The sequence below is a fragment of the Capra hircus genome, chromosome 5 (assembly GCF_001704415.2).
Source record: "Capra hircus breed San Clemente chromosome 5, ASM170441v1, whole genome shotgun sequence".
NCBI lineage: Eukaryota > Metazoa > Chordata > Mammalia > Artiodactyla > Bovidae > Capra > Capra hircus.
This window is the reverse complement of record NC_030812.1, coordinates 25,423,573-25,449,699: the sequence shown is the minus strand read 5'-3', so window position 1 is coordinate 25,449,699 and position 26,127 is coordinate 25,423,573. Positions and strand designations below refer to the sequence as shown.

Sequence of the window (26,127 nt, the reverse complement as noted above, 5' to 3'; positions counted from 1 at the left end):
AGATCAACCTGAAAACAAAACAAATACACGCACACACACAAAACCCTCAAACTCCTCGTTGGGTTCTATTTCTGAACCTGTAGCAAACTCTCACCCCCAACTTGGTAACTAACTCGGGAGGCCCGATTTCCCTCATCTTCCTCTTTCAGAGTCCTCATCCCACTTTCCTTCCCCCTTTCTTCCGCAAGACTGGAAAGTGCGTAGAGGTGGAAGTGAGCAAAGAAGATGCGACTCAGGATGAGCCCACGTAGAGGCTGGATTCCGGTCTGTCCTTTTTTGTTGACCTTTTTGCTGCCCTGCCGGGCTAGAGGGAGTAGGGGGTCACAGAATCACTGGCTGCTCTTGGGAGTGTGTGGTTGACCCGAATTCTGAAGATGGAGAGACCCCTCCCCCCCAGCCCCCTCCCCCCAGCATCATGTGAGAGGCAGCTAGTGAAGTGCGCCTTCCTGTCCTACAGACCAAGTAGGGAACCAGATGAGGAGGCATTCTAGTATCATTGTAAACAGCACGGTCCCAGCTCTTATAGTCGTTGATCCATGAAATCAAACGAACTTTTAAGAGACCCAAACTTGCTCATTTTGCAGATGGGGAAGTTGAGGACTAACCGCAAGGTCACTATTTATATGGAGCCGAGTAGAGCCTAGAGCTCCGATTCCCAGGTCCCTCCTCCCATCTACCCGTGCTTTGAGTGTCGCTGGCGTGGGTTTCCCACTAGAGGCACAAAAGTCTGGATCCTTTGTCTGAGACCGGATCTGACACCTGTCTCCCTAGGACCTCGAGACGCCGACACTGCACTGGAGCGTCTTAGCCCCGCGGTTTTCTTTTCCATGTCGTTGTCGCCGCCTGGTGGAGTTGCGACAAATTCTGAAGAGCCGTGGCTGCAATCCGAGACCTGGACTCGAAATGATTCCCCAGGGCCAAGTTGACACTTGAGCTAGGCCGGAGTGGGGCTGAGTGGGATGGGGAGTATTGCTCGCTTTGCGCAAGCCTCGAATCTTGCCTCCTCCCAGCCGGGTTTTCCCGTCCCCCTCCTCCTCCTGTCTCTCTATCCTGTGTGCCGTTCCCCGCCCCCCACCCCACATCATACACACACACACCCCTTCTGATGGAACTGCTCCCCAAAACAGCGGGCAAAGATTGAGAGTCTGAGTCTGGGGGACGGAGGGCAACGAATCCAGATTTTATTGTCAGGGACTGGGAAAAGGGGAAGACGTGGGTGGGGGGCCGGGGTTGCTACATCGTCAAGCAGAAAGAGTTGATGTGGAGGGGAAGGCCAGTGGGGCCCGTTCCTCTCCCGGGTCGATGCTGGGAGGGCTGACGATACGGAAAGCACAGGGGGTGGAGGGAGGGAAGGTCACGACCCCGCCCGAATTGTGCAGTGGAGGTGTCTAGGGGGAGGGGACAGCCGTGAGGTCTAGGAGCTGGGATGGGGGAGGCTACAGACTGCAAATCCTGCGGAAAGGGGCGGGGCGGGGGCGAGGCTTCTATTGCTTTTTGCTCACAGTTTTGCGGAAGGCGAGGCGGGGGTGGGCATGGACTGGACACCCCTTGCCCCCCTTGGTACCCCTTGGGCGATGGGTGCTGGTGAAAAGAATGGAATCCGGACTGGGAAGGAAGAAGGTGAGGGAATGGGTCTATAGGGGCATCTACTTGGTCCCACCCAAATGCCAGAGATGCCCCTAAGTGCTGCCCGTGGGCCCGGCTAGACCTGGGCTGGGGCATGATGCGGGGCGGGCACAGTGAGGTTGCAGGCGGTAAAACCAAAGTGCTTATGAGGGACCCAGGATCCCGCCTGCTCCCCTCCCCCTGCAGAGGACAGGGGTGATCACGGAAGCGCTTCAGTTTGGGGGTAGGGGGCGCCGGAGTCCCAGAGTCCGCTTATTGCCAAGAAAATCCATTTCTGCCCCCTGGACCCCGACCATGGCTTGTGAACCCCGTTTTGTGCTAGGTTGGGGGGGAAGGGCTGGATGGACATGGCTTTTGGGAGGGGGGGTGTCTCCAAGGGGGCTCGGGGGTGAGACGGCCCCCCCTTTTCTAGGGGAGAGGGAAGGGCAGGGGGCGGGGTTCCCTGAGATCTGGGGTGTTCCCCCCCTTCTGAAGCCCCCCTCCCCCGCTACCCCTCCCCTTTCCTGGAACCCCGTACCTCGGGGTGGGGGGGAGGGAGAGAGATCATTCAGGGAGTGCCGGGAGGAGGGGCGGGCTGGGCGCCCGGAGGCCTGGGTCCCGGCTGGAGGTGAGGGGGGTTGAATGGGAGGGGGTTCAGGGGTCAGGTTTCAGGTCAGTAGGGGGAGAAAAGAATGGGTCCGTGCGCAGTTCGGATGGGCCCGGGGGCGGGGTGGAGCAGGGGATGGGTGATCGGCGGTCCCTGGAGAAGAGGTGCGGCAGGAGCCGGGCGCAGAGACAGCGGGGAGCCTGCTGCCGCTGCCATCACCGCAGCCACCGCCAGGGGGCTGGGGAGCAGGCCGCCGGCCAGGGACTTGGGCAGTTCCTTGGAGAAAGTCAGCGTGCCCTGCAGGGGGAAGAGGGCGGGGAGGGGAGAGGGAATAGTCATTCTGTGGCCTGGCCAACTCCACCTCTCCCAGGGCGGCCGGCATCCCGTCTCCTCCCCTCCCCCCGCTCGGACCCCGCTTTGGCCAAATTTTCCATCGTCCAGGCCTCACCGCTAGTTCTCCAGCGCCCCTAGGCTTCTTGTGACGGCTCAGTAGCGGGTTGGGCTTCCCGGCCACGCCGTCTCGGTGCCGCCGGCTGGAAATGTGCTGTAAGGACCAGTGCGGGGCAGGGATGGGGGGTGGGGTAGGGGGAGGGCAGGGGGGGCGCACCGTGAGCCACAGGAAAACAGGGAACTCACACCTCAGCACCTGGGCCTGCCCCTTCTGTGGCACCAAAGGGGGACCCTGAGGAAATGCCCTCCCCCGAGCTCCCCCTTAGCAGGTGAACTCCCGAGAATTCTCGAGAAAGGCCTCAGACCCACCTGTTTCAGTTGGACCTCCGAGTTGACCTTGACATTGCAGATCTCACAGTGGAAGGTTCGGTCCTGGGCAGGGGCCTCTGGTTCCCCGGGAGTGGGAGGCCCCAGCCGAGGATAAGCTTTGATGGGGCCCAGTCCACTTCGGGCCTCCAGAATTGTCTTGTGCTTAGTACCTGGAGCCCACAGAGGGCAGGGGTTAGGGGTGGAGAAAAATTCTCCAGGTCTACTAAGCCTCAAATACCCACATTTCCAATTACAATATTGAGGGGCTGCATCAGGTGTGGGGGTTTGCCAAGCCCCTTGCGGCCCTTTCAAAGGTGGGTCAGGGGAGGGTCACAGTTACAAGAAATAAAGTAGGGAGGGGGTGGGGAGGAAACTGAGGAGGCAAGGGGCTAAGGAATGAGAGAGATGCTTAGGGAGGGAGACAGGCTGGTGAGTCTTAGAGGAAACTGCGGAGCTGGGAGGTAGGGGGCAGTAGCTGGCTGAGGACAGGGCCGCGCAGGGCGTGGGGGTGGGGGGTGGTGGGGTGGTGGGGGGTGGTGGGGGTGGTGAGGGGTGGGGGGTGGGGGGGAGGGAGTCTTACCTTTGTTATGTGCCTCGAGCTGGGACAGGGAGTTCACTGCCACCTTGCACAGAGCACAGTAGAGCAGCCGCTTGGCCTTCTCCTCCTCTTCCTTGCTACCCCCAGGCAGGGAAGCTGGGGCTGGAGTCCCCCCTTCACCCTTGGTTGCACCCTGACCAGTCTCCGGAACGCTGGGAGGGGATGGGGAGCCAGGCTGTTTCTCTGGGGATCCTGGGGCTGGACCCACTCCATTCTCCATGGAAACTGTCATTGGGGGAGAAACATAGGGATCATCCCAGATAGCTTTCGGAGAAGATTCTTTGTGTGGAGGAGACCTACCCTCATTTCCTGGAGGGCAGGGGCCCAGGAGTCCCCACCCTGTGACAACATGCATGCACTCATGCCCTGGACCAGAGCCACATGTGGTCCAGCTGCCGCAGGCTGGGTGTGAGACTCCAGCGCCTGGCTTGCTCTCTGTAAGCTGGGAGGCTGACGGGTCCGGACCCACCAGCCTCCCGTTCAGCCAGGGTGAAGCTGGCATCCAGTCTAGCCAGGGTGAGAGGGGCATGGAGCAAAGACTCTCCCCTCCAAGGCCTGCCAGCCAGTCTGGGCTTTCAGCCCGACCAGCCCCCTCTCAGAGGCCCAGCCAGCCCCCTCTCAGAGGCCTGCCCAGTCCCTGGGGAGGCATGCCAAAGAACTCTAGGAAGGGGCTGAAGCGAGGTGAGGAGAGCCTGGGGGAGACAGACACAGACATGGTGAAAGGGAAACAGAAACAGCAGAACTGGAGAGGGAAGAAACAGGGATGTGGGCTGCTCTATAATTCATGGCTCGATTAAAGATGCACAGGCCCCAGTCCTCAGCGCTGGGTTCTGGCCTCTGCACAGGGGAAACTCAAGCGCTCCCATTCTTGCTCCAGTGGCCGATCCAGTTTCCGGGTCAGGGAGAGGCCGGGGGTGGGAGTAGGGGTGGGGATGGGGGGCTGATGGGAGGGGACCCCCCACCCCGAGCCATGCAGATGTCCATTCTGGGATCTCTGGTCCATCCTGGGATCTTTCTTGTTTTCTCCCCCCTCTCTTCCTCATTTCTGCCATTCTTTATCTCTATCCCAATCTAGACAGCATACTCATATCTCAATCTGGGCAGGCCCTCCTGGCTTTCAAAAGCAGGACAGGTTTCCTTACCTCTTTAGGGAGGTACCCTAGGAACTCAGTGAGGTAGTATACATTAAGCATTGAGAATGGTGCTAGACAGGCAGTGTTAGCTACATCACCACCATTGTCAGCCCCCTTTGACAGAGACGTTACCAAATGAACACAAAATGTTCAGGCTAAGAAGCAGCTAGAACACAATTAGAACTCAGCTCACCTGCTTGCCCTATCCGTGCATCCCTGAGGACAGTGTGTACGTGTGTGTGTGTGGTGAGAGTGGGGACCTGTTTCCCAGTTCTCATTCTTAGGGTGGGGCAGGAAGGACAGGCAAGGACAAGGAGGACATGGCGTTGCTGAGTCTCCCTAGAGTTGGCCCTGACTGACATCTGATGTGGTAATCCCGGGATGGGGGTGGCTCAGATCTTCCTGTCTTGATAGTCCTTCTTTCTGGTTTCTTGGCTGGGAATATGGTTGAGGATGGCCATCAGCCATGAGGGAGAAAGAATCTCACAGATCTTCAAGTCTCAGTCCCTCATGTCCCCAGAAAGAAAATTCTGGCCTAGAGAGGTCAAAAGATCTACCTAAGATCACCCAGGGAGTTGCCTGGGTTTCCTGGGCTCACTCCTCCCCGGTGGAGCGGGGAGCCTCCGTGGGCAGGCCCTCAGATAGCTTGATTGTTTCCCCTGCTCCTCTGCCCAAGATGAAGGGGACTTTCCCTGCATTTGATGGTTCTCTTTCTTGAGGAAGTCTGCCAGGTGGCCTCACCCTAGCCCCTCTCTGAGTCACTGGGCAGTGGGGAGGACAGAGAGTGGGGACTCTGCTGAGAGGAGCTGGGGCGGGAGTGGGGGTGACAGGATGGAAATTTTGCATCACCATGTTTGGCTACAGGACTCACCTTGGGTGGGGGTGGGGTGGGGGCTGAGGAAGAGAGATGAAAGCAAAGGAGAGTTCTGGGAGTGGGGACAGAATGGAGGAGACAAGATCTGTTGAAGGGTGTGGGGGTGTTGGACTTACCTGGACGGGGGGCTACACCATCTCCATTTGGGGGGGTGCTGCCTGGGGGAGCTGGGTCTCCTGGTTCCCGGACGCTGGGCTCTCTGCCTCGGGTCTTGGCAGCCTCAATGCCTTTGACTCTTCGGGCATGGCGATTACCCTTGTAGTGTGCCTCAGCCTGGCTCTTTAGGGATGGAGGAAGAGAAGGTAATCTGAGATCACCTTTCATCTGGGATCTATCAGATCCTGGGGTGGTCTCAGCGGGCTACAGTAAAAGCTCTCCCCATGCCAGGGATATGTAAAGCTTTACACCGAGGAGCCCTGATTATTCCTGGGGCTCAGTCACGGGGAACCTCGGTCCCCATCTAGCCCGGGCTCTACCCCACCACCTCACCCAGGGCCTGGCTGCTGACTCAGGCTTCCCACCTTGTCCAGGGCTGAGGGAAAGGGAACTCACGTCTATGCGTGCTAAGTCGCTTCAGTCATGTCCGACTCTTTGTGACCCCATAGACTGTAGCCAGCCAGGGTCCTTTGTCCATGGGATTCTCCAGGCAAGGATACTGGAGTGGGTTGCCATGCCCTTTTCCAGGGGATCTTCCCGACCCAGGGAAGAGACATAACCCGAGTCTCCTATGTCTCCTGCATTGGCCGGCGGGTTCTTTACCACTAGCACCACCTGGGAAGCCCACTCGCACCAACAGGGGAAATGGGAGGGGCCGAGCAATCCAGCCAGTCTGCATCTCCTTTCTGCGCCTGTGTCCCTGGCCCCAGCATCCAGCTTGCTGCTTCCACGCTCAAGCTGGGAGTCCCAGGAGCATTGAAGCCTGGGCTCTACCCTGAATACTCCCCCCTGGTCTCATTTTCCCTGAGGCCTCTGTGGACACCCTGGAGGACCCTGGCCCCAAGCCCAGCTCTGAAGACAGAGACAGCAACAGAGACAGCTGTCAAAACAGAGCTGCTTGGTGGGGGGTGGGGGTGGTGGGGGTGAGGGAGGGCAGAAAGAGGGGAGGGCTGCCTACCCCTGGCCCCTGGCCCCTCCAGTCTCACAGTGAGTGGAGCCAGGGTTGGGAGAGGGGGTTCTTGGGGTCAAGGTCAAGGTGAAGTCTAAATCTGAGTTGGTCCTGGCTCCACCCCCACCCTGCGTGCCTCCTCTGCTAAGAATACACAATCCTGGAACCACAAAAACATCCAGACAGGGTAAAGTAGAAATAAAAGGTGTGGATGGCAGGAAGAGATTGACAGCCCAGGGTGGGGCAGTGGTATGCAGAGTCTGGCAGCATGGTGTGTGTGTGTATATATGTGTGTCCCGGGGAGAGAAATAGAACATGCTTTCTTTTCCCCTGCTCAGCAGAATGAGGCTGTGCTGTTTTTCTCCAAAAGCTCTCAGAACCTGCACCCCACAGAGTCCCCTACAGACCCATAGAAAAGGGAGCCTCAGAGGAGGATAATCTGGGAGGCCAGATACATTGGTTCTGACACCTAGGTTTGGGTGGCTTCTCCCATGGGAGACACTTTCCCACAGGAGAGCAGTAGGGGCCAGACCTTGGGTGTGATTTGGAGACAGGAGGAAACCAAGAGGTTAGAGGGAAGTCGGGGGTGCTGGGAGGAGTTTAGCAGAGGCCAAGGAGGGCACTGGGCTTCCTGGGTGGCTCAGCAGCAAAGAATCCGCCTGCCAGTGCAGGAGCCTGAGGGCTTGATCCCTGGGTCGGGAAGGTCCCCTGGAGGAGGAAATGGCAACCCCCTCCAGTATTCTTGCCTGGGAAATCCCAGGGACAGAGGAGCCTAGTAGGCTTCAGCCCTTGGGATCGCAGAGTCGGACACGACTGAGGGACTAAACAACAACAAGGAGGGTACACAGACTCTGCAGGGGAGCCAGTCATACAAGTCAGCCCTGCACCCAAGACCAGCGGGCCAGAGGCCACGCTCCCACCTGGACACAGATGGCCACCTGTGTTCTAAGAAGTTCTGAGGCAGGGAAGCCTCAGTCCCTGAGGGAGGAAGTTATAGGGCACAGGAAGAATGTCTGGAAACATTATGAGTTGAATTGAGACCCCCAAGAAAGATCTCTGGTCCCTCCAGAGGGCTTCTATCATTCCCGCCCCTCCTGCAGTATCCTCTGAGACCCCCTTAATCCCCACCCCTGACCCAGAGCTCCCAGCCCCCACCCTCCCACAAGATGCCCCGCAGCCCCTGTTCTGCCCGCCCCACCCACTGGGTGGCTGGGTATCTTACCTGAGAGTTGAAGCGGATCTGACAGACATTGCAGGAGATGACGGGCCGCTTGTTCTTGAGCAAGGGCCCCCCAAAAGTGTGGGAGAGCACAGCCTTCTGCACAGGGTCCATCTGTGGAAGCAGGCTGGGGTAAGCCAGGGACCCCAGCACAAGCTCATGTCCATCATAACCCCAATGGCAGCAGCTGGGCTGAAACAAAGTGCCCACAGCTTCCTCCCCACTCCTCAGTGGGCCAGAAGGCCCCGAGCCTCAGTTCCCTGATTCTCTCCCAGCCCCATCTTCATAGCACTGGAAGGGCCCTGAAAGAGCCACTGGCTCAATGCTCCCATTTGACAGAAAGTAGAAGTGGCTTGCCCAAGGTCACAGCATGCGTCAGTAGCAGAGTTGGGACTTGAACCTGGACTCCTGCATCCATCTGTTATACCATGAAGATCGAATCCTGTCACGATGACCTTTTTCCTGAGCTAATCCACCAGAGGCCCACTTAGGAAGTCCCCAGAGCATCCCAGATCCTAGGGCCTTCAGCTAAAGCCTTTTCCGGCCTTTCAACCAAGCCAAGCCAAGGAGACAGATGTTCCTAGCTTCCCATTTCTGGGCCCCAGGTTGCCCTAACATGCTCACTCCCTGGACCTCTTAAGAGTAGCAGTTTCTAGAGGGAGTGAAAGAACTCAGGTGAGAGTAGGTGGATCCAGTGACTAAAGGGGAATAAGGGGAAGCTAAGAAGCCGGGCTGGCCTAAGGAAGCCCAGGCATCTTCTGAACTCCCTCTCTCTGGTCACAGGGCTTCTAGGGCAGGGCTGTGGGGCTGGGCGGGATTAGGAATGGCCTCTGCCCCCACCCTGGATCAGCAGATGTCTTTGCAGTGTCCTGCCAAGAGTTCACATGAGGAGGGAAGAGGATGGGAGTTTCTCTCTGAGGCTTTCTGCTATCAGGGGATGAAGCCAGGGGCCCAGAGGCATGAAAACTGCCTCCCTGCTCTTCCTCCTCCCTTCTGGCCCCTCAGTGGCCAGGGAGAGGCGAGCCTGGAATGCAGTTGAGGTTGTGCAGGACTGGGTGATCTCTCATAAGCTTAGAACCAAATGAGAGTTGAAACCTTATCTCCTATGATTAAGTGGAAAAAAACGTTGCTGGAGACTGGGGGGGTCCATAGCTCCTTAGGCGAGGCCCTCCCTGTGCCCAGGTCTTCATGATTCCCAAGGAGGCAGTGGTGAGAGACAGGAACACGGAGCAGGGTGAAGAAGGCGGTCTGGAGGGCCCACACATCCTGGCTCCTCTCTGCTCCCCTCAGTTGTTTCACTGGCTGCCTGGGGTTAATGTCAAGAAAGGGGCTTCTGCATCCCTGTGAAATAGGCCACCCCCTGGCAGTAGCAGAGGCAGGAACCAGGTTCAGATAACCAGGCTGACAGACAAATGTCCATTGCCTGGCCTGCCCATGGCTGGAAGCAGCCCCTCTCAGTGGCTTACTCTTCACCTCCTGGAATCCTAGGTCCTTTTTGGGGAAAAGCCAAACAGGGGAAGACTGGGTGTGTCTGTGTGTGTCTAGGCAGGCTATGATCAATCTGTGCAGGGGTGGAGTGTGAAGGCGTGTCACGTGCTGTGTGTACATCATTTATGGATCAACATTTCTGTGTCGGGGGCTCTGCTGAAGCCATGAATGGTCAGGTTGTGCAATCTTCAGCTGTGTGTTTATCGGTGTGAATGTACGATGTGTTTGGCAGAAAGATAGACAGACCAAGTTGGAGACAGGCTTTAATCACAAAGAGGAGACATGTGACTGCACTCGACTCTCAGCCCCTAGCCGACAGTCCTCCCTAATCAGGGACCCCCAACCCTGCCCCAGGGATCCCCGCAGCTCCTGGACGTCCTCACATGCTGGGTGGGGAATGGAATTCAGCCCAAACAGAAACCCAATCTGGGCCAGGAAACCTAAGTCAAAACTGTAGGGAGAGAGAAGTGGGAAGGAGAGGGGGACACAGAGGCCCTGGGTTCTGTCTGTGCCCCACCCAGCACCTCAGCCTGCTCCCCAGGGTGGCTGAGGACCAGTGCCCTGAGGATGACCTGGGAGTTGACCGTCCCAACATCCATCCCCTGCCAACAGTCCCTCCCCTGCTTGGGTCCTTCCTGCAGGGCGAGAGCCTTTTCCTTTGCACACCCCCTCCTCAGGTTTAAGTCCATGAACACCAGCTAAGGGTGGGGGTAAGTAGAGAAGAGGGCAGCAACCCAGCCAGGTGGGTCCTTCCCACCCTGTCCTCCGGGAAGTGAGGAGACACCGGGCTGAAGGTGAAGGCTCCTGGGCCCAATCCTTGCGCAGGTGGAATGTGAACCACTGAAGTGCTGCTCCAGGCCAAGGTCAAGAGGCCCTGGTGACCTAGATGAGGGCTCTCTGGGGAGGGTGGAGGCCAGCGTCTCCCAGAGCCCATTCCACTCCAGAGCCCCTTCCCTAGGATTTTGGCCTAGACGCTGTCTGGAAAAGTCCACAGAACAGTCCCCTCCCACCTGCCCTCCAACAGCAGACATGAAAGGGAATCGCTCCTCTAAGCTGGGGCAAAATGAATCAGGAAGGGCAAGGGGGAGGGAAGGGGGAAACCAGATCAGGAACACGAGGGGGGGCTCTGATTATATTTCCTTCCATTGCCCTTTATCTGATGGCACCACTGCCCCTGTTTGACCACCCCACTTCCCCATCCCCCCCCAAATAAAGACAAAAAAGGGAAAGGGGTGGAATCTCAGGGATGGGGAGACCTGAGGGGCAGGGAGGATGAAATAGGAAAGAGAAGGGGCCAGAGGATGTCCAAAGAGCAGGTGGAAGCTGGTGGGGGAGGGATGCTAAGAAGAGGACTAAGGCTGAGATGGGGTCAGGGCTGCTTTAGGGATCTGAGCAGCGGCGTGGCAATCGGAGGGTAGGTGTAGGACCTGATGGGAAGTCTTAAGATTTGGGGGACTTCGAGGATCTGAGAAACAGAGGCCGGGGTATCCAGTATGGTGGCAGCAGGCTGCGGGGCGCCAGATGGGATCCGGAGATTGGTTAGGGCCGCGCCGGTCGTGGGGGATGGGCCGGATAACCGAGGACCAGGCGGAGAGGTAGGGAAGTCGGACAGGGGCGAGCGGGCGGGGATTGCGGGGGGCGGGGGGGGGGGGCCGCTGCGGCAGCGGCGGGGGCCAGGGAGAGAGGAGGGGCCGGGTGGCTTACCCTGCGGGACCCCGGGGGACGCGGCTCCATGGCCCGGGTTGGTGGACCCGGGCGGGGAGGCCGAGCCGGGCCGGGCCGGGCAGGCCGGGGACGCGGCGCTCGTTGCCCGGGTGGCTCGGGGCTGTGCGGCCGGGCCGGCCGGGAGAAGGGGAGGCGGCGCCGGCCCGGCCCGGAGCCCGCCCCAGAGGCGGGGCCGTGGGAGGGCCAAGCACGGGGGCGGGGATAGGGAGCTCCGGAGGGATAAAGGGGCGCTAGGGCGAAAAGAGGACGGGGTGTCCATGTCCAGACACTCGTTCCAGGAAGACCTGATCCTGGTGAGCGGCATGGGCCAGACGCCCCATTGGGCTTCCTCCACTGGGGACCTTGCTGGGGCTTATATCCCTACCAATCCCATAGCCGACCCTGTTTCTCTAGCGTGGACCTTTCTCCTTTCTCTCACCCCTTCCACCCTCGCTCTTCTGCTAACAGCTTCTCTTTCGAGTCCACAGACGACCCTTCTCCTGCTCCCTCTGCATACCGCCCCCGTGCCCCTTTTACATGTCACTTCCCCTGCTAGGGATGGGAGACGGAGCCCCGGTACCCAGGTGCCAGGCACTGCTCTCCTAGTGACTCCTCTGGATGGTGGAGCTGGGGTCGCCCAGGGCAGAAGCGACCTCAGGCTGGGGACATCATCCCTAACCTCTTCCCACCTGCTCCGTTCGCCCGCCACCTGCTGGAGAACCAGCGTCCCGAAGAGCTATGCTTCGTGCACTTGCTGCCCTCTGGCGGTCGAGTGGGGACAGCACTGGGGGATGAGGGCCAGGAGGGCAGAGCAGCCCACTCCCCCAAACACTTCCTTATCCTTTTCTGGATAAATCCTAGGAAATTCCGGCTCTCTCATCTCTGGATCTCTTCCCCTCTGTTCCACCTAGGGCCGAGAGATGAGCGAAGCAGGGGCCAGGAAGCGGAGAGAGAGAGTCTGTCTTTGGGAGACAGTGAGGGATATTCAAGGGCAGAGGGATGAGTAATGCAGGGAGGGGTCTAAAGAGTAAGAACTACCGGAGTAGGAGAGATCTGGAAGTATTAGAGCAGCGAAGGGGAGACTCTGCCATGAATAATAATATCACCACCACCATCTAATGTTGATTGAGCCCTTGGAATGTGCCAGCCTGTGGACTGAGCTCTTTGCATGGATTATCTAATTTAATCTTCACAATCACTATTGGAAGTAAGTACTATTATTATCTTCATTTTATAGATGAGGGAACTGAGGTTTAGAGAGGCTAGATAATTTGCCCAAGGTCATAAGCTAGTAAGTGGCTGAACTGGGATTTGAATTTAAACCTGGGCAGCCTGACTCCAAAGCCCTGTACTTAACTGCTGCACATCACTGCCAAGGCCTGTCTGCAGCTTTTCTGCAGTCCTTGTTCCCCTGCAGAATTTGACACTATTGATGCAGCCTGCCACACACTCTCGCTTGGCTTCTTCAACTCAACAAAAACCCAATTCTGTCCCCACCCCCTCCTGTGGCTCCTCCATTTCCTTTGCTGGAGCCTCCTCCTGTTACCACTGCCTAGTTCTGCATATTCCCCAAGGCTTGGGCCTTGGCCGAACTACCTTTCTCTCTCTGATCATCTATAAAATAAAAACAATAGAAATAACATAATAATCATAGCAGCTTACCTTGAAAACTTACTTCATGCTAGGCATTATGATTATGTAATACAATTCTCACAATAACTTGTGAGTTGGTACTATTGCTGTCTTATTTTACAGCTGATAAAATTGAGATTCAGAGTGGTTAAGTAATTTGCCCAAGTCACACAGCCAGTACTTTCAGAACATCAATTTGAAGCCTGTCAGTCTGATGCCAAAGTTGGTATTGCTCAAAACCTGGTCACACTCTCTCCAAGCTTATCCATGCTCCTGGCTTTAAATGGCTTGTCCCCACAAGAGGCTGTGGAACCATGAACCCAGGGAGTCAGAAACCTGGGATTATCCAAGTGAATAGACTAAGTAGCTTTGTGACCCTGGGCAAGTTACTTAACTTCTCTGGGTCTGTGTTTCCTCATCTATAAAATGGGGACAAAGGGGACTTCCCTGGATGTCCAGTGGTGAAGACTCTATGCTCCCAATGCAGGGGACATGGGTTTGATCCCTGATTGGGGAACTAAGATCCTGCATGTTGCAGGATGTGGCAAAAAATAAAAAATAAATGGGGACAATGATGGGAGACCTGAGGTTAAGTGTCAGTCAGGTATGCAGATTGCGGGGAAAGTATTCTCAGCACCTTCTGCTCCAGTCACACCCAATCAATTGCAGTTTCTCAAATGCTCTTTTCTAGTCCTTGTTTCAGTCTGGAATATTCTCTGAGGCCCCTTTTTAAATCCTACTAATACTTCTTCAAAGCCCAAATCATAACATCGATGCTCCAGCTTCAATCTCTTTTTCCTCCACTGTTTTTTTTTTTCCTGCTCAGCTCCAGTTGGTCCCTCACTACATCCAGCGAGTCTTTTCTGATACTCCTTTGGGCTGCCCTACAAGCTGCATGCCTCCAGCACAGCTCTTCTCACACTATAGGGTAAATGCTAACTTGTTATCTTTCCTACTATACTGTGAGCTCTCCAAGCAGACTGAGTCGTGTGTCCCTGACACCCGGTACAGTGCCTGGCACAGAGTAGGTGCTCAAAAATTTTTTCATTCAATTGAATTTTTGTGACTGCCTCTTTTGCCATATTTCGAACCCTTCCTCTGCTTTGCACTGTAGATCATTTCATGTACATCTATACTTCTTCCCTGAATATAAGCATCTTTAGGACTGGAGCATGTTATATTTATCCCCACATCTCCATCATTTCTAGGACAGGACCCTGCTTATAGTCACTATCAGTTTTCTTGTCTGTAAAACAGGGATAAAATGGCAGCTACCCCATAGGGTTGCTATAAAGATTGAGATATGAAAAACGCTTTGTAAACGTCAAAGTGCAATGCAAATGTTGGTTTGGATTCCTGATAAGAGGTTGGAGGGAACAGCAGGTATGAAGAGAACTCTTTTGGAGTTAGATGCTCTGCATTCAAATCATACCTTAGGCACGTACTGTGTCAACTTAGATACATTCCTTCAGGGCCTTAGTTTCTGTCTTCCTATATGTCACACTGGAATAATAGTGTCTACTTTGTTGGGTAGTGAGAAGATTAAATGAGATCACATGTAAAGAAACATCTACTGGTCAGGACTCGCTTTTTCACTGCTGAGGGCCCAGGTTCAATTCCTGGTTAGGGAACTAGGATCCCATAAGTCACCCAGTGTGGCCAAAACAACAATGACGACGATGACAGAACCATTTACTGCAGTGCCTGATGCATAGTTGATGCTCAATATGCTCATAACTGGATATGGTTTGATGGTGGGTTACTTGAGTTGAATAAAGCTGAACTTTACCCAAACCTTTAGCTCCAGCCAACTCTCCAGGCCCCAAGTTCCAACTGTCTGTTGGACATTTTTGGCTCAGTGTCCCACTGGTCCACCAAGTCACCATGACTTCAAGTGAGTTCAGCAGCCTCACCCCAGGCCAGCCTCCTCCTCTGACCCCCTGCCTCTGGCAAGGTAACTTCTTTCTCTCAGTCACTGAGGCCCGAAACTGGGAGTCATCCTTGACTCATCCTCTCTCTTCTACCCTGATTCCCAAACCCTGGTTGGTCACCGTACCCTGTGAACATTTCCCTGCAAACACCTCCCCCCTCCCCCTTCCCCTGCTCACTCTGCTGCTGTCATGGGCCTAGTCTGGCTCTCCAGGCTCCCCTGCAGGCTCTGGACAGCACCTTGTTTACAGTCAGTACTCCCTTTTCTTATCTGTAAAAGGAGGGTAAAATGGCAGCTAGCCCATAGGGTTGCTATAAAGACTGAGATATGCAAAATGCTTTGCAAACCTCAAAGTGCAATGCAAATGTTGGTACTGCAGGGCCAGCCTCCTGACTGGCCACCGTCCTCCAGCCTTTGCTCTCTTCCCTCCTGCCCCACTCACCTGCCTCAAACACTGCTTCTCCAGCTCACTCTCCTGATCAAGAATGGTAATGTCTCCCTATTTCATATAGTATTAAATCTAGACAACTTAGCTGGCCCTTCAAGCCCTACCGCACTAACCCTCCCCTCGCCAACAGTGGGCTCCAGAGAGATGGAGCTTACAAACAGGCTGCCTATGCCCTTGTGGAGTCTCTCTTTCCATCTCCTTGTTGTCACTGCCCCCAATCTAGGTCTCATGACTTCTCTCGATGGTGGACTGAATGAGATGATTCACATAAAACACCCAGCACAGTGTCTGGCCCGTAGCCGAACTTCAGTGATTATTAGCTATTATGGATATTGTTGTCAATAGTATACCAGAAAGTCAACGATGCTTGTAACTGACTAGAAGTGAGGGATGGGGCCCTGAGATAAGGAATTAGACAGAATAGGAGAAGGCAGGGATAGATCCGAGGGAGAGAAGGAGCCGGGTGGCAGGAGGGTGGCGAAGGCAGACAGGCAGGTTGCTACTCACAGCGCTGTAATTGCTGAAGAGGCCCAGAGTGGGTGCCGGCTCCAGTGGGAAGGGCAGGATCTGCTTGAGGTCCAGTGGGGGCTGCATGATCGGGGGCTGCCGAAGCAGAGGGAGGGGCCCTGCCCGGCTCAAGCTGCCTAAAGGGCAGAGAAAACATTATGTCGGGGCAGGAAGACTGACACTTGGGAGCCCCACCCAAGCCTGGCAGTCCCAATCCCCAGCTGGGGCCCCCAAACTCAGAAGTGCGACCGACCCCCATCACACACACTTCCCCCTGCTGACTGGCTCCGGAGCAATGGAGCAAGGTGCCCTGTGGGCCTGGGGGAGGGTGCAGATCTGTGGTTCTTCCCTTCGGGGTGATTTTCACTTCCCCCTTCTCCAGCCTCCCTCTGCCAAGACCTTTAGGCATTTTACAAACCCAGGAAGATCACAGGCCTTATCTGCCGGCTGCCTGACAGACCAGCAGGATTGGGAGTCCCAGACCCCTGGCCACTCCCTTCTTCCGGTTTTGCTGTCCCCCAGGGGATCCCAAAGGCTTACCCCAGGGAGAACAGTCAGGTGAGTGATTCATCCCACTGCTTAGAGGGGAATATTGAGACCTGGATTTGAAGGAGGGCTGCTGAATCTTTCAGGCTCCCCAGAGAGTTATGATTTTGTCCCAATTGTAATTCATAATGAACTGTCGACGTCCGGGGTCAGCGAGTGGCATTTGCTCTGGGAGGCGGGCTGCCTGGGACCATTCTCAGAGCTCCTTCTCCCAACTGGTCTGTCTTCCCCAGGCACCTCTGTTGGTCGCTGCCGGAATGTTCACTCCGGCTCTGCAGGAGGAACTGTGACCGGCCTCTGGGAGGGGAATGCCTGGGTCTGACCCCAAGGGGAAATGAAAGTCCAGGCCAGCCACACCACTACCCTCCCTGAAACCTTCTCCTCCCCCAGAGCCATGGGAGGAGCCCTGCCAGGCTCCACGGGGTGGTCCCCAAGGCCCTAAGGACCCCTCTGAGCTTCCACTGGCCCAGCTCCTTTCTGCGATCTCACTGTCCACCGGTCAGGGAACTCTGGCTGCCCTTCACGGCTCCAGCAACCCCCTGCCAGCACCAGGGGTTCCCAGGAACAAAGGCAAACCCAGGAGGCTGCAAGCTTAGCCCCGTCCTCCCTCGACCTCACTGGGGCAGAGGGTCCCCCCTCACCCGGATCCTTTCCTGCTCCCTTCAGAGACAGCCCCCTTTCATACCTTCAGTGTCTGGTGCCCTCTGCCCCCAGGCAGTGGCCTGGCCCTGGCCCCCCAGGGGCCTGGGCCTGACAGCGTCCCCTTCCCTTGGTTCTGCCCCCTACCCCCTCCCTTGCCAGCCCCCACCCCCAGTCCAGTCAGTAGAACCAGCCAATCAGAGTCCTGGAAAAGTGGGGCAGAGGGGAGGGCGGGGGAGCAGGGATTAGGGGAATCAGAGGCAAGAGGGAGGGGGTGGGGAGGGCTCAGGCACAGCTGGGGGCAGGGAGCTGGTCCAGGAAGGTCGGAGGGGTCTGCCTTTTTCACCCACTGCTATGACTGCGTGGTGGCCAAGGGGCCTGAGGCTGAGAGGGGTCAAGGCTGCTGGGAGCTTGGGCGGCAGACGTCCAAGGGCTGAAGGAGAAGGGTGGGATGCTTAGCCTTGGCCCTTGGGCAGCTGAGGGTCTGTAAGTCATGTCCATTCTCTCCTCACCTTGAGGTTGCGAGGGGGTAGGGGGGCAGAAGAGAGACAGACAGACAGGCAGACAAAAGTGAGTGAGAGAGAATGGGAAAGACTGACAGAAGCAGAAATAGGTGACTGAGAAAAGGGACACAGGCGCCTGGAGAGAAGAGGATAGGCGACAATGGAGAGGCGAAGAGAGTAAAATGAGGGAGAAGCAGAATACCGCAGGACGCTGGACACAGAACTAGGGACAGGGCAGAGAGGCCAGAAAACAGAGAACGAGAGCGGAGAAAGAGGGAGGCACAGGCTGACGGGGTGGGCCGACCGTCTCCCCTTCCCCTCTGCTCCCCCCGTGGCTTCTCCCTTCTCTGCCCACCCCCTCCTGCCTGGCACACAAGGCCAGGGCAGCCTTAACGAGCCCCGGGCGGCATCAGGAATGGTGAGAGAAACCTGAGCGCTCCCAGAGTCCCCGGCACCCAGCACCCACCCCGAGCAGCTGGTTAGGGGCTGGCACTTGCCCCGGCCCCCCCCCGAGAGGGCAGCAGCTCAGCTCCCTGACCCTTTCCCTGGCTCAGGACTCTCCAGGTCCCTACCCCTCAAACACCCAACTCAAAGGAGAGAGGTGAGTTCCGCAAAAGGCAACAGAAAAACAAATATATCCAGGCATTCTGAGTATTAGCACATTTCATCCCTGAGGGAAGCATTCTATGCAGTAGCTAATACTAGGTTTTAACCATTTGACATATGAAGAAACTGAGGCTCAGAAGAGTTACAAAGACTTGGTTGATGTTACACAGCCTGTAAGTATCAAGGCTGAGATTTCAATGACGATCTGTCACCCTCTGTAGCAAATTCTTCCTCTGCTACATAACCCCAAAGTGCTCCCGTCTAACTCTGAATTCAGCAAAGATATGAGCAAGGCTTCCATCTTGTCCAAGGAGAGGGAATGGAGAGCAAGTTCCATGCACCTCCTGGGGCTGGAGGAAAAGAGGTAGCCACCACTTGGTTCCCTCTGGCCAGCAACTCATCTTTTCCGCTGACATGAGCCCAAGGGTGGGGGGAGGGAAGAGGAAGTGGGAGGAAGGAACTAAGGATGGAGTGAAGTGAGGAACCCAAATGGACAGCTAGAGATTCGTGTGCCTGGGTCCACTCCACTGAGATCTGGAGTGGAAGAGGGGCAGACGGCAGCTTATGGACCCAGTGAGCAGAAACAGGCCTCTCGGTCTGATAGCCCAAGCCTCAGTCCTTTCCTCTCCTTCTTGGGAATAATCACTTTATTAATAACTTGCCACTTTCTGGGGGTCCACTGTATGCCAGGCACTGTACATACACGCCTCCCTGTGGATGGCTCCACTGCTCACTAGCTGGGTGACTAGCTTGTTTCCCAAACTCTCTGTCTCACTTCTCCTTTATCAAAAGAGAGCAATGGTATCTTGCGTTGTAGAGTTTTTGAAAAGATAGAACAAATCCATGTACAGTGCTGGCCTGCCACAAAGAAAGCTCAATAAATGTTTGCTAAATAAACAAATCCTCATCTTTTAGATGACGGCCATCGATCAGAGAGGGGGAGTTACTTGACCAAGGTCACACAGCTAGTGAGGCATTTGAATCTGGATGGCTGGCTCCAGACGGGGCTTTCAGGCACCACACTTTACTAGGGGTGGAAGAGGGAGGGGCAAGAATATAAAGAGGGCTTTGCAGGAGGAAATGAAGCAGGAAGTCTGGTCTCCTGATGGCTGGTTAGGTGAGGGCTTCAGGGGGGTTTGGAGGAAGAGGAGGTGGACAGCAAATCGGAGTGTGTATGTGTGCGCTAGTGCACAGGACTGTGGGCGTGCACACCATGTCAGGCAGGGCAGGGAGGAGACGGGGCCTGGCTGGGACAGGCCACTCCAGAGGGAGACTCATTAGAGTAATTACCTCCAACAGATAGAGCCCCACCCAACTCTGCTGGGAGAAGCCAAATGCTTTATTAAAGACTGCTCCCAGCCAGTTTAGGGGGTGAGGTCTCGGTCCCTTGGATGCATGTCCATCTGCCCATTTCTGCGCCCGACCTGGCCCTAGGCACTTTGATCTTGTTCAGGTTTCCCCTCCAGCACTAAGCCACGACCAAGCCAGGTCAGACTCCTTCCATCCCAACTCAGGGCTGGTCTTTTCCTTCCTTTCTTCCCTAGAAACTCTGACCAGATGGGAGTCCCAGCCCTGGCCTCTCTTAGGTGGGCCTGGGGCCTGAAGCTCCTGTGGCAAAGAATGGGAGTGTCTGCCATGAGCTGGCTCTGGGAGTGGCAGCGTCTGGTAGGAACAGGATCCAGGAAGGGTGCTAGGGTAGGGCTGCAGGTTAGTGTTGGTCTGGAGATTAGACCGGGATGAGATTCAAATCAGAGAGAGGATTTGGGGTTAGGGTGGCAAATGTGTTAGGGCCTATGGTCGTGAAAAACAAGGGGTCAACACTGTGTTAAAGCGGGAATTATGCTCTGGGGTCAAAGGAGAAATGAGATTGGCATCTGGACTTGAATCTCATCTCTAATCCATTTTTTTCTCTTTAGGCCTTTTGGTCTCTTCTAAACCCCAGACATTTTTAAAACTAGGGGGTTCGGGGGGAGAGCCTGGAACCGCTGGATCTCACTTTCTTGACCAGCTGTCAGGTATGTGTCTCCTGCTTCAGTTTCCCCTGTCTTGGCAGGAGGCAGGCTGAGTGCTGGGAAGGCTTTGAAGTCAGAGATGAAAGCAACAAGGGGATGATTATGAACAACTACTCAAAACATTATCCCTAATGACCCTGGGGTGGATGTGGGTAGGGGCAGGGCCTAAAGGGAGGAGGTGGCCAGGAAAGGAAGAAGGAAGACCCCTGGAAAATTTTCCCCAGCCTGACTGGAAAGGCCTCCTTCAATGCCCCTAACCCCCATAACACCACACCAAGGGCCCAGTTGCAGAGGAGCATAAGAAAAGCTCAGAATAGGGAACCTGAGCCCAGAGTCACCACCTTAAATCTGGGCCCACAGTCTAGTTCTTGAACAGGCAGGCTGGGCCGTGCCTGCTGGGCAGGACACCCACACACAGCTTCAGTGGACCTCTGCATTTAGAACCTGAAAACCTTAGAATGGGCCTCAGGCCCAGCTGGCAGCTTCCTCCCTCCTTCTTTCCTTGTCTAAGAGAGCTAGGTGTGTGGCCCACCAGGCTTCCCACTGGTCTATGGGCTTGGCGCAAGGAGAGAGTTAATTACAGTGTCTGTCCTCCAGGAGATGTGGTGGGGATCCAGTTGGTGGCCCCAGGCATTCCTCCTGTGGTGGGGTCTTGGTCTGGTACTAGCAGAGGTCCTCTCCAGGGCCTACTGACCAGGAGAAGCACAGCTCCAACTGGTCTGTCCCAGACAAGCGTGATGCTGCCTCTGGGGTTCGTGCCCAGGGAGGGGCCAGGGTGCGGGGGATCGCACAGGTTGGAGGAATGTGGAGCCTGTGCTCTGGGGACCTGAGTCCAAGTGTGTTGGTGGGGGTCACACAAGGGTAGGGATTGTCTAGATGGGAGGGGAGCCTCTTCCCTGCTAGAGATCCTCTTGGGAAGGAAAGCAAGCAACCAGTCATTCGTGCCTCCGGTGGCTCATTCATTTAATGGATTTGATGGAGTGCCAGGTGGAGGGAGGCAGACATGGAGTGGTGAGAATGAGGAGATACAGGAGGGGGAGAGAAAGAGATGGAAAGAGGGCAGAAGGGAAGAGAGACCCCTAGTGGGAGTCAGCAGGGGTCAAGCCAAAGAAGAAAAGCAAAAGAGCCAAGGAGGCACCAGCAGAGGGCTGAGGCGGGAGCCAGGCCAGCCCTGGAGCGCCAGCATGGAGCCAGGTGTCCCCGGTGGGGGCAGGGAGCCCACAGGTGCCTGACCTGGTGGGCAGTCTCCCATCACAAACAGGGCCCAGGAACCGGCCTAGCCAGGGCAGGAATCAGAGATTAGAGGACAGAGCACAGTAGTCCACCGGTAGACTATTGTGGAGGCAGGGGCCTGGAGCCGGGATTTTGAGAGTCCTCTCCTCCCCCACTCGGGGCTCCCTTCCCATGTAGGTCAGGAGGCTGGGGTGGCTGTGGTTGAAGGGATGGCGGAGCCCCGCGGGAGGCTCCCTCCCCCATCCTGATGCTCTCCGTTGCCCCTTCCTCTGAAGGTGCCCCTCGGCCCAAGGCAGGGGTGGGGGTAGGGTGGGGGAGGAAGGAAGAAGAAGGAAGCCGGGAAGGAAGGGCCCGGGCCGCCAGAGCTGGGAGAGAGAGGGGCAGGTCCCGGCGTGTTGGGGCAGGATCCTGCGGAGGCAGGATCCGAGCTGCAGGGGCCCTGGGATGGACAGTTTTCCCCTCTGCCTCTCCCCAGACCCCTTATCTTCAGCCTTCAGGTTCCCACCTCCCACCACACACACCTCGAAACTACACCCACCATCTTCTCCCCTCACCCGCCCCCCCACTTCCTCCTTTCCCTCTTATCCTGGGCTCAGAAGGGGGTCGGAGTGTTTGAGCTAAGGGTGGAGGAGGGCGCTGGGGTGGGGGGGGGGCGGGTCAGAACCTTTCGCTCAACTCCACCAGGCCAAGGCCAGCCCCCTCCCCCAGCCGCTCGTAGACAGTCATATAATATTCATGAGGCTCATGAATACGCAATGTGCTCATTGTGGGGCTGGGGTCTCACTCGGCTCGGCCTCCCCCTTTACCATTCCCAGGATTACCGGGAGAAGAAGCGGTAGTTTGGGGAGGGAGGGGGCCCCAGATGTGGAGCCAGATGAAGGGGGAGGGGGGAACCGGTTGCTGACGGGCGGCCGCAGTCACCGCGGTGCGCGAGGTTGGGGGGTGACCTACTGAGAGGGACCCAGGAGCCTGGAGCCGCAGAGCCCACTCACCGAGGATCATGCTGGGGACCCAGGCGCCCGGGGGTTCCGCGTCGCTCTGTCCCGGGGGCCGTTCTGGCCGGGCTGGGGGTAAGGGGGGTGGAGTCGGGGGAGGAGCAGAGGCCGGCCGAGGCGGAGCGGGGGCGGAGCCCGCAGCAGGTGAAGACGGGAGGAGGGGGGACCCGGGCACCCGGGGCTCCAGGAAGGGGCGTCCCGGCGGCTCCTCGCCCTCTCCCGCGTTCTCTTCTACTTGCCGCCCCTGAGCCTCCTGGATTTACGGTGACACTGCAGCCAAGGCTTGGGGAACAAGAATCTAGAGGACGGTGTGTGCTGACACAGGAAGCTGGAAACTAAGATGCCTGGGATCCCGGGAAGGGCTGAGTCTGAGGGCGGGAAGTCTAGCCATGAATTGATACGGGGTGGGGGTGGGGTGTCTAAATACTGTGGGGAGGGATGGGGCCAGGGTGGATGGGACACCTGAATCCTCTCCAGAGTGATGGACTGGGCAGAAGTGGAGGGTGGGGGCAGAGAATGTTTGGGTCCTCGTTTGTTTCTCTGGCTCTGCAGCAGGATGCCTGGGGGCTGGGTCTCAGAGGTGAAATGTGGGGTTGAAGATGGATCCCCGGTTAATCTCTGGCTGGGATCTGAATGCCTAAGTCCTAGGGAAGGTCTGAGGGAAGAGACTGCAATCAATGGACCCAAAGAGGTGGAAATAGATGCTTGCAACTGAAATCATTAGGGCAGCCAGAGGTGACAGGAGATCCAGAACTGAGGCTCAACCTTGTAGATATGGCCTGGATTGGTGTGGGGATGGGAGCGTCTGTCCAGGGCCTTCCCCACTCAGGTGAGCTTGGGCTAGAGAGGCCTGGTGGGGGGTCTTTGATAAGGTGGAGGAGAGGATGGAAGATAGAACAGACTGTATGTGCTGGTGAGAATGTGGGGGTGGCAGGGCAGAGTACAGGACACTGTATTCTAAGCACCAACAGGATGTATTCTAAGGCAGGCAACTTGGACCGCAGCATGAGGCTGGAGCCTGGGAGTCTGCGAGGTGTCTGGAAAAGATGCAGCTGCTGCAGCCTGGACCTGTCTGTACCTGCCCCAGGAGGGTGGGCGGGAGGATTTCCCAGAATGCCAAGCAGCCAGCTTCAGGCCAGCCCCAGCCAGAGGGAAAGTAGGTGTGACTAGGAACTAGAACACTTGGGATTTAGGGAGAGTGGAGGCGGGGAGACAGAGGTCGGGAGGAGGGTGGGGGGGGGGGGGGACTGGCGTCTTGGAATAGTCTAGAAAAGAGGAAGAGGACTGGAGCGTAGCATTCCTGGGTTCTGCAGGAAATTTAGGACTATATGGCTAATTAAGGTACAGGAAGTTTAAGTTCCTGTTTCTGGGCCTCAGCAGTTTCTTGTCCTCACCCCACTGATCTGGTTTGAAAAAAATATGTTTCTCTACCTGCCGAGATGCTCCAGCTCAAGGGCCAGTGAATTCTGGGGGTTCTAATGCCTTGGTCTTGTTCTGATCCAGAGGCCCAGAGATCTAGGGAGACTGTGGCTTTATGCCTAAATCTGACCTTGGCGGAGGCGGTAGGGTCTCCTAGCCCATCAGAGTTTGTCCTTGTGGTCCAGATCCGACCTACCACCATGCTGTTCCAGCCTCGTATCACCAAGCTTGCTCTTCCCAGTTCTTGTTATCCACCCCCAACACACATATACTCCCTCCTTGCCTCTTGCTATTCTTTCTCCTCCTGGGCAGACTCCCGAGCAGACTAGAGTCAGCATCAGACATAGTTGATTAGTGATAGAGACCCCTTTGCCCTCAGCTTTGTCCACCCTCTCACTCTGTACCCCCCAGGACCCTGAGTTAGAGGGGTCTCAGAAGGGGGGTTGCTTAGCTCGCCAAGGGGAGGCAGCTGGCTGGAGGGCGGGGTGACCTTGCAGGCAGCTGGAGGGGGGCAGTGTGAGGGGTGAATTCATTATTGATGAGCCCTGCACCCCGGGCTACTAATGAGCCCAGGCCGGCTGCTCTAATTGATGTCAAGAAACTTGAGACCCCCAGATCAGCTTCCCGCTTGCCAGCTGCCTCTCCTAAGCCCCCTCCCCCTTACGCGCCCCCAGCTGCTCTGTTCCTGTCCCAGGCCTCCTTTCCGTCTCCACTGACACAGACAGGGCTAGGACTTGGGCCTTCCCCTACTCTCTTGTCTCTCTGCATCACTCAAGTCTCAAGATGAGAGGCAGACATGCTTTGGAGGAGCTGGGAGATTCAGAAGGCGAAACTTACCAGAGCCTGAGAATTACAGTTCAGCGACAGATTGGTGCTGGGTTACATCTGCAGCACTTCTGAGCCCAGGGAATTCCTACCTTGTATTGTGCCTCCTTGAGAGAGACCTTGTCATTCTCAGAGACTCAAAGGTACAGGCACTAACTACAGACACACCCATGATACCAGCCCAATACAGCCCACTTCCCCTCCTCATTTCCTCCTAATCATAGTGTAAATCTCAGATTTGGCCCCTGGAGTATGGCTGTTGCCATTCCCACCCATCCCCCAAGAAGGCGAGTATGGGATTTCATTCTTGGAGAAGTCTCAGTGCCTTGCTATGCCACAGCTGTCATCCTTGGAAATACTGGGTAGCTCGTTGCCTCATCAGGTCTTGCCCTCCCTATAGTCCTTCATTTATGGGTTCTGGGAAGAAGTTTCTGAGTTACAGAATTATTAAGAAGTTGAAGATTGGAGTGTAGAGCAGGTATGAACTCCCAGGAGACATATTTTGAGATCATGCTAAAACTGCGAGGCAGGAGCCTAAGTTAATAAGAATTGTCTTGATGGGGGAAGAGGGTGAGGACCTCATACATAGGCTCCCTTCTGCAAATTCCCATAAATTTGTGACTGTGCTGCCCTCTGGTGGCTGACCTCAGTCTAGCAGGACATAGACACGTTTGCCTCTAACAATCCTATTTGAATTTCAGCACCCCTCCCCATGCTCTTGCTGGACATTAGTTTAAGATAAGCCTCCAGGAGACAGAGGATGCTGAGGGGTTCCCTCACTTCATCGTCAAAGACCTGAACCGTCTGTCATGTCGGTTAAGAATAGGGCTTTCACAGTCAGGCAAGGCTGAATTAGACTGTGACCTTGGGCAAGTTATATAACTTCTCTGGACCTCAATTTCCCCTTGTGTAAATGGGGTTAATTGTGCTTGCCTCACACATTTAATTTGATCGAAATTAAATGAGATAATGTATGTAAACTATTTAACATTCCCTCATGGAGAAGGAGATGGCACCCCACTCCAGTACTCGTTTGGAAAATCCCATGGACGGAGGAGCCTGGTAGGCTGCAGTCCATGGGGTCGCGAAGAGTCGGACACGACTGAGCGACTTCACTTTCACTTTTCACTTTCATGCACTGGAGAAGGAAATGGCAACCCACTCCAGTGTTCTTGCCTGGAGAATCCCAGGGACGGGGGAGCCTGGTGGGCTGTCATCTATGGGGTCGCACAGAGTCGGACACAACTGAAGTGACTTAGCAGCAAAAGCAGCAGCACCCATCGGAATACAATGGGTAATGAAAACAAAACACAAACCCAACTGGCTTTCTTCTGATTTCGTTCTGTGGCCTTTTCTCTCAACCCTTTTCATTATTCTAATTTCTGGAAGCCCAAGTGAATCTTCTGGGCCACCTTCCTCCACCTTCAGCTCTGACCTCTCCTTTCGTATTCTTCCCTAACCCTCAAATCCAAAGAGAAGGAATTCCTCTCTCTGTTCTCTTAGAGGCGCTGGCATCAGATCTGGTGGGGCTGGGGGATGGGCAGGAGTCAAGTCCTGCTCTCACCCCTTCCATCATCTCTTCCATGTAAGAAAAGGTAACCCCCAAAACTAGTTCCACAGTTCCTGGGGGTCATACTCCTGGCTCCCAGTGTAAAGAGACTGCAAGAAACATTTCCCATCCACCAAGAGGCCTGGTTCCAGGAAAGATCTGGAAAGAGTAGGGAGAGGACAGATTCCAGC

General features: G+C 56.0%; 1 protein-coding gene across 4 annotated transcripts; it reads right to left on the bottom strand.

Annotated features, from left to right (window-relative positions):
* ZNF385A (zinc finger protein 385A) lies at positions 1,151 to 22,235 on the bottom strand. 4 transcript variants are annotated; one of them, XM_018047646.1, is made up of 8 exons: positions 22,141 to 22,235; positions 15,610 to 15,746; positions 7,904 to 8,014; positions 5,693 to 5,855; positions 3,552 to 3,794; positions 2,972 to 3,141; positions 2,661 to 2,756; positions 1,151 to 2,509 (listed from the first exon to the last, which is right to left on the bottom strand). In XM_018047646.1, exons 1-8 carry the CDS (start codon positions 22,148 to 22,150, stop codon positions 2,279 to 2,281), a joined length of 1,161 nt encoding a protein of 386 aa, XP_017903135.1. In that variant the 5' UTR covers positions 22,151 to 22,235; the 3' UTR covers positions 1,151 to 2,278. The 4 variants fall into 4 exon arrangements, with proteins under 4 accessions (XP_017903135.1, XP_017903132.1, XP_017903131.1 ...); XM_018047643.1 differs by lacking the exon at positions 22,141 to 22,235 and adding an exon at positions 16,841 to 16,929; XM_018047642.1 differs by lacking the exon at positions 22,141 to 22,235 and adding an exon at positions 16,150 to 16,511.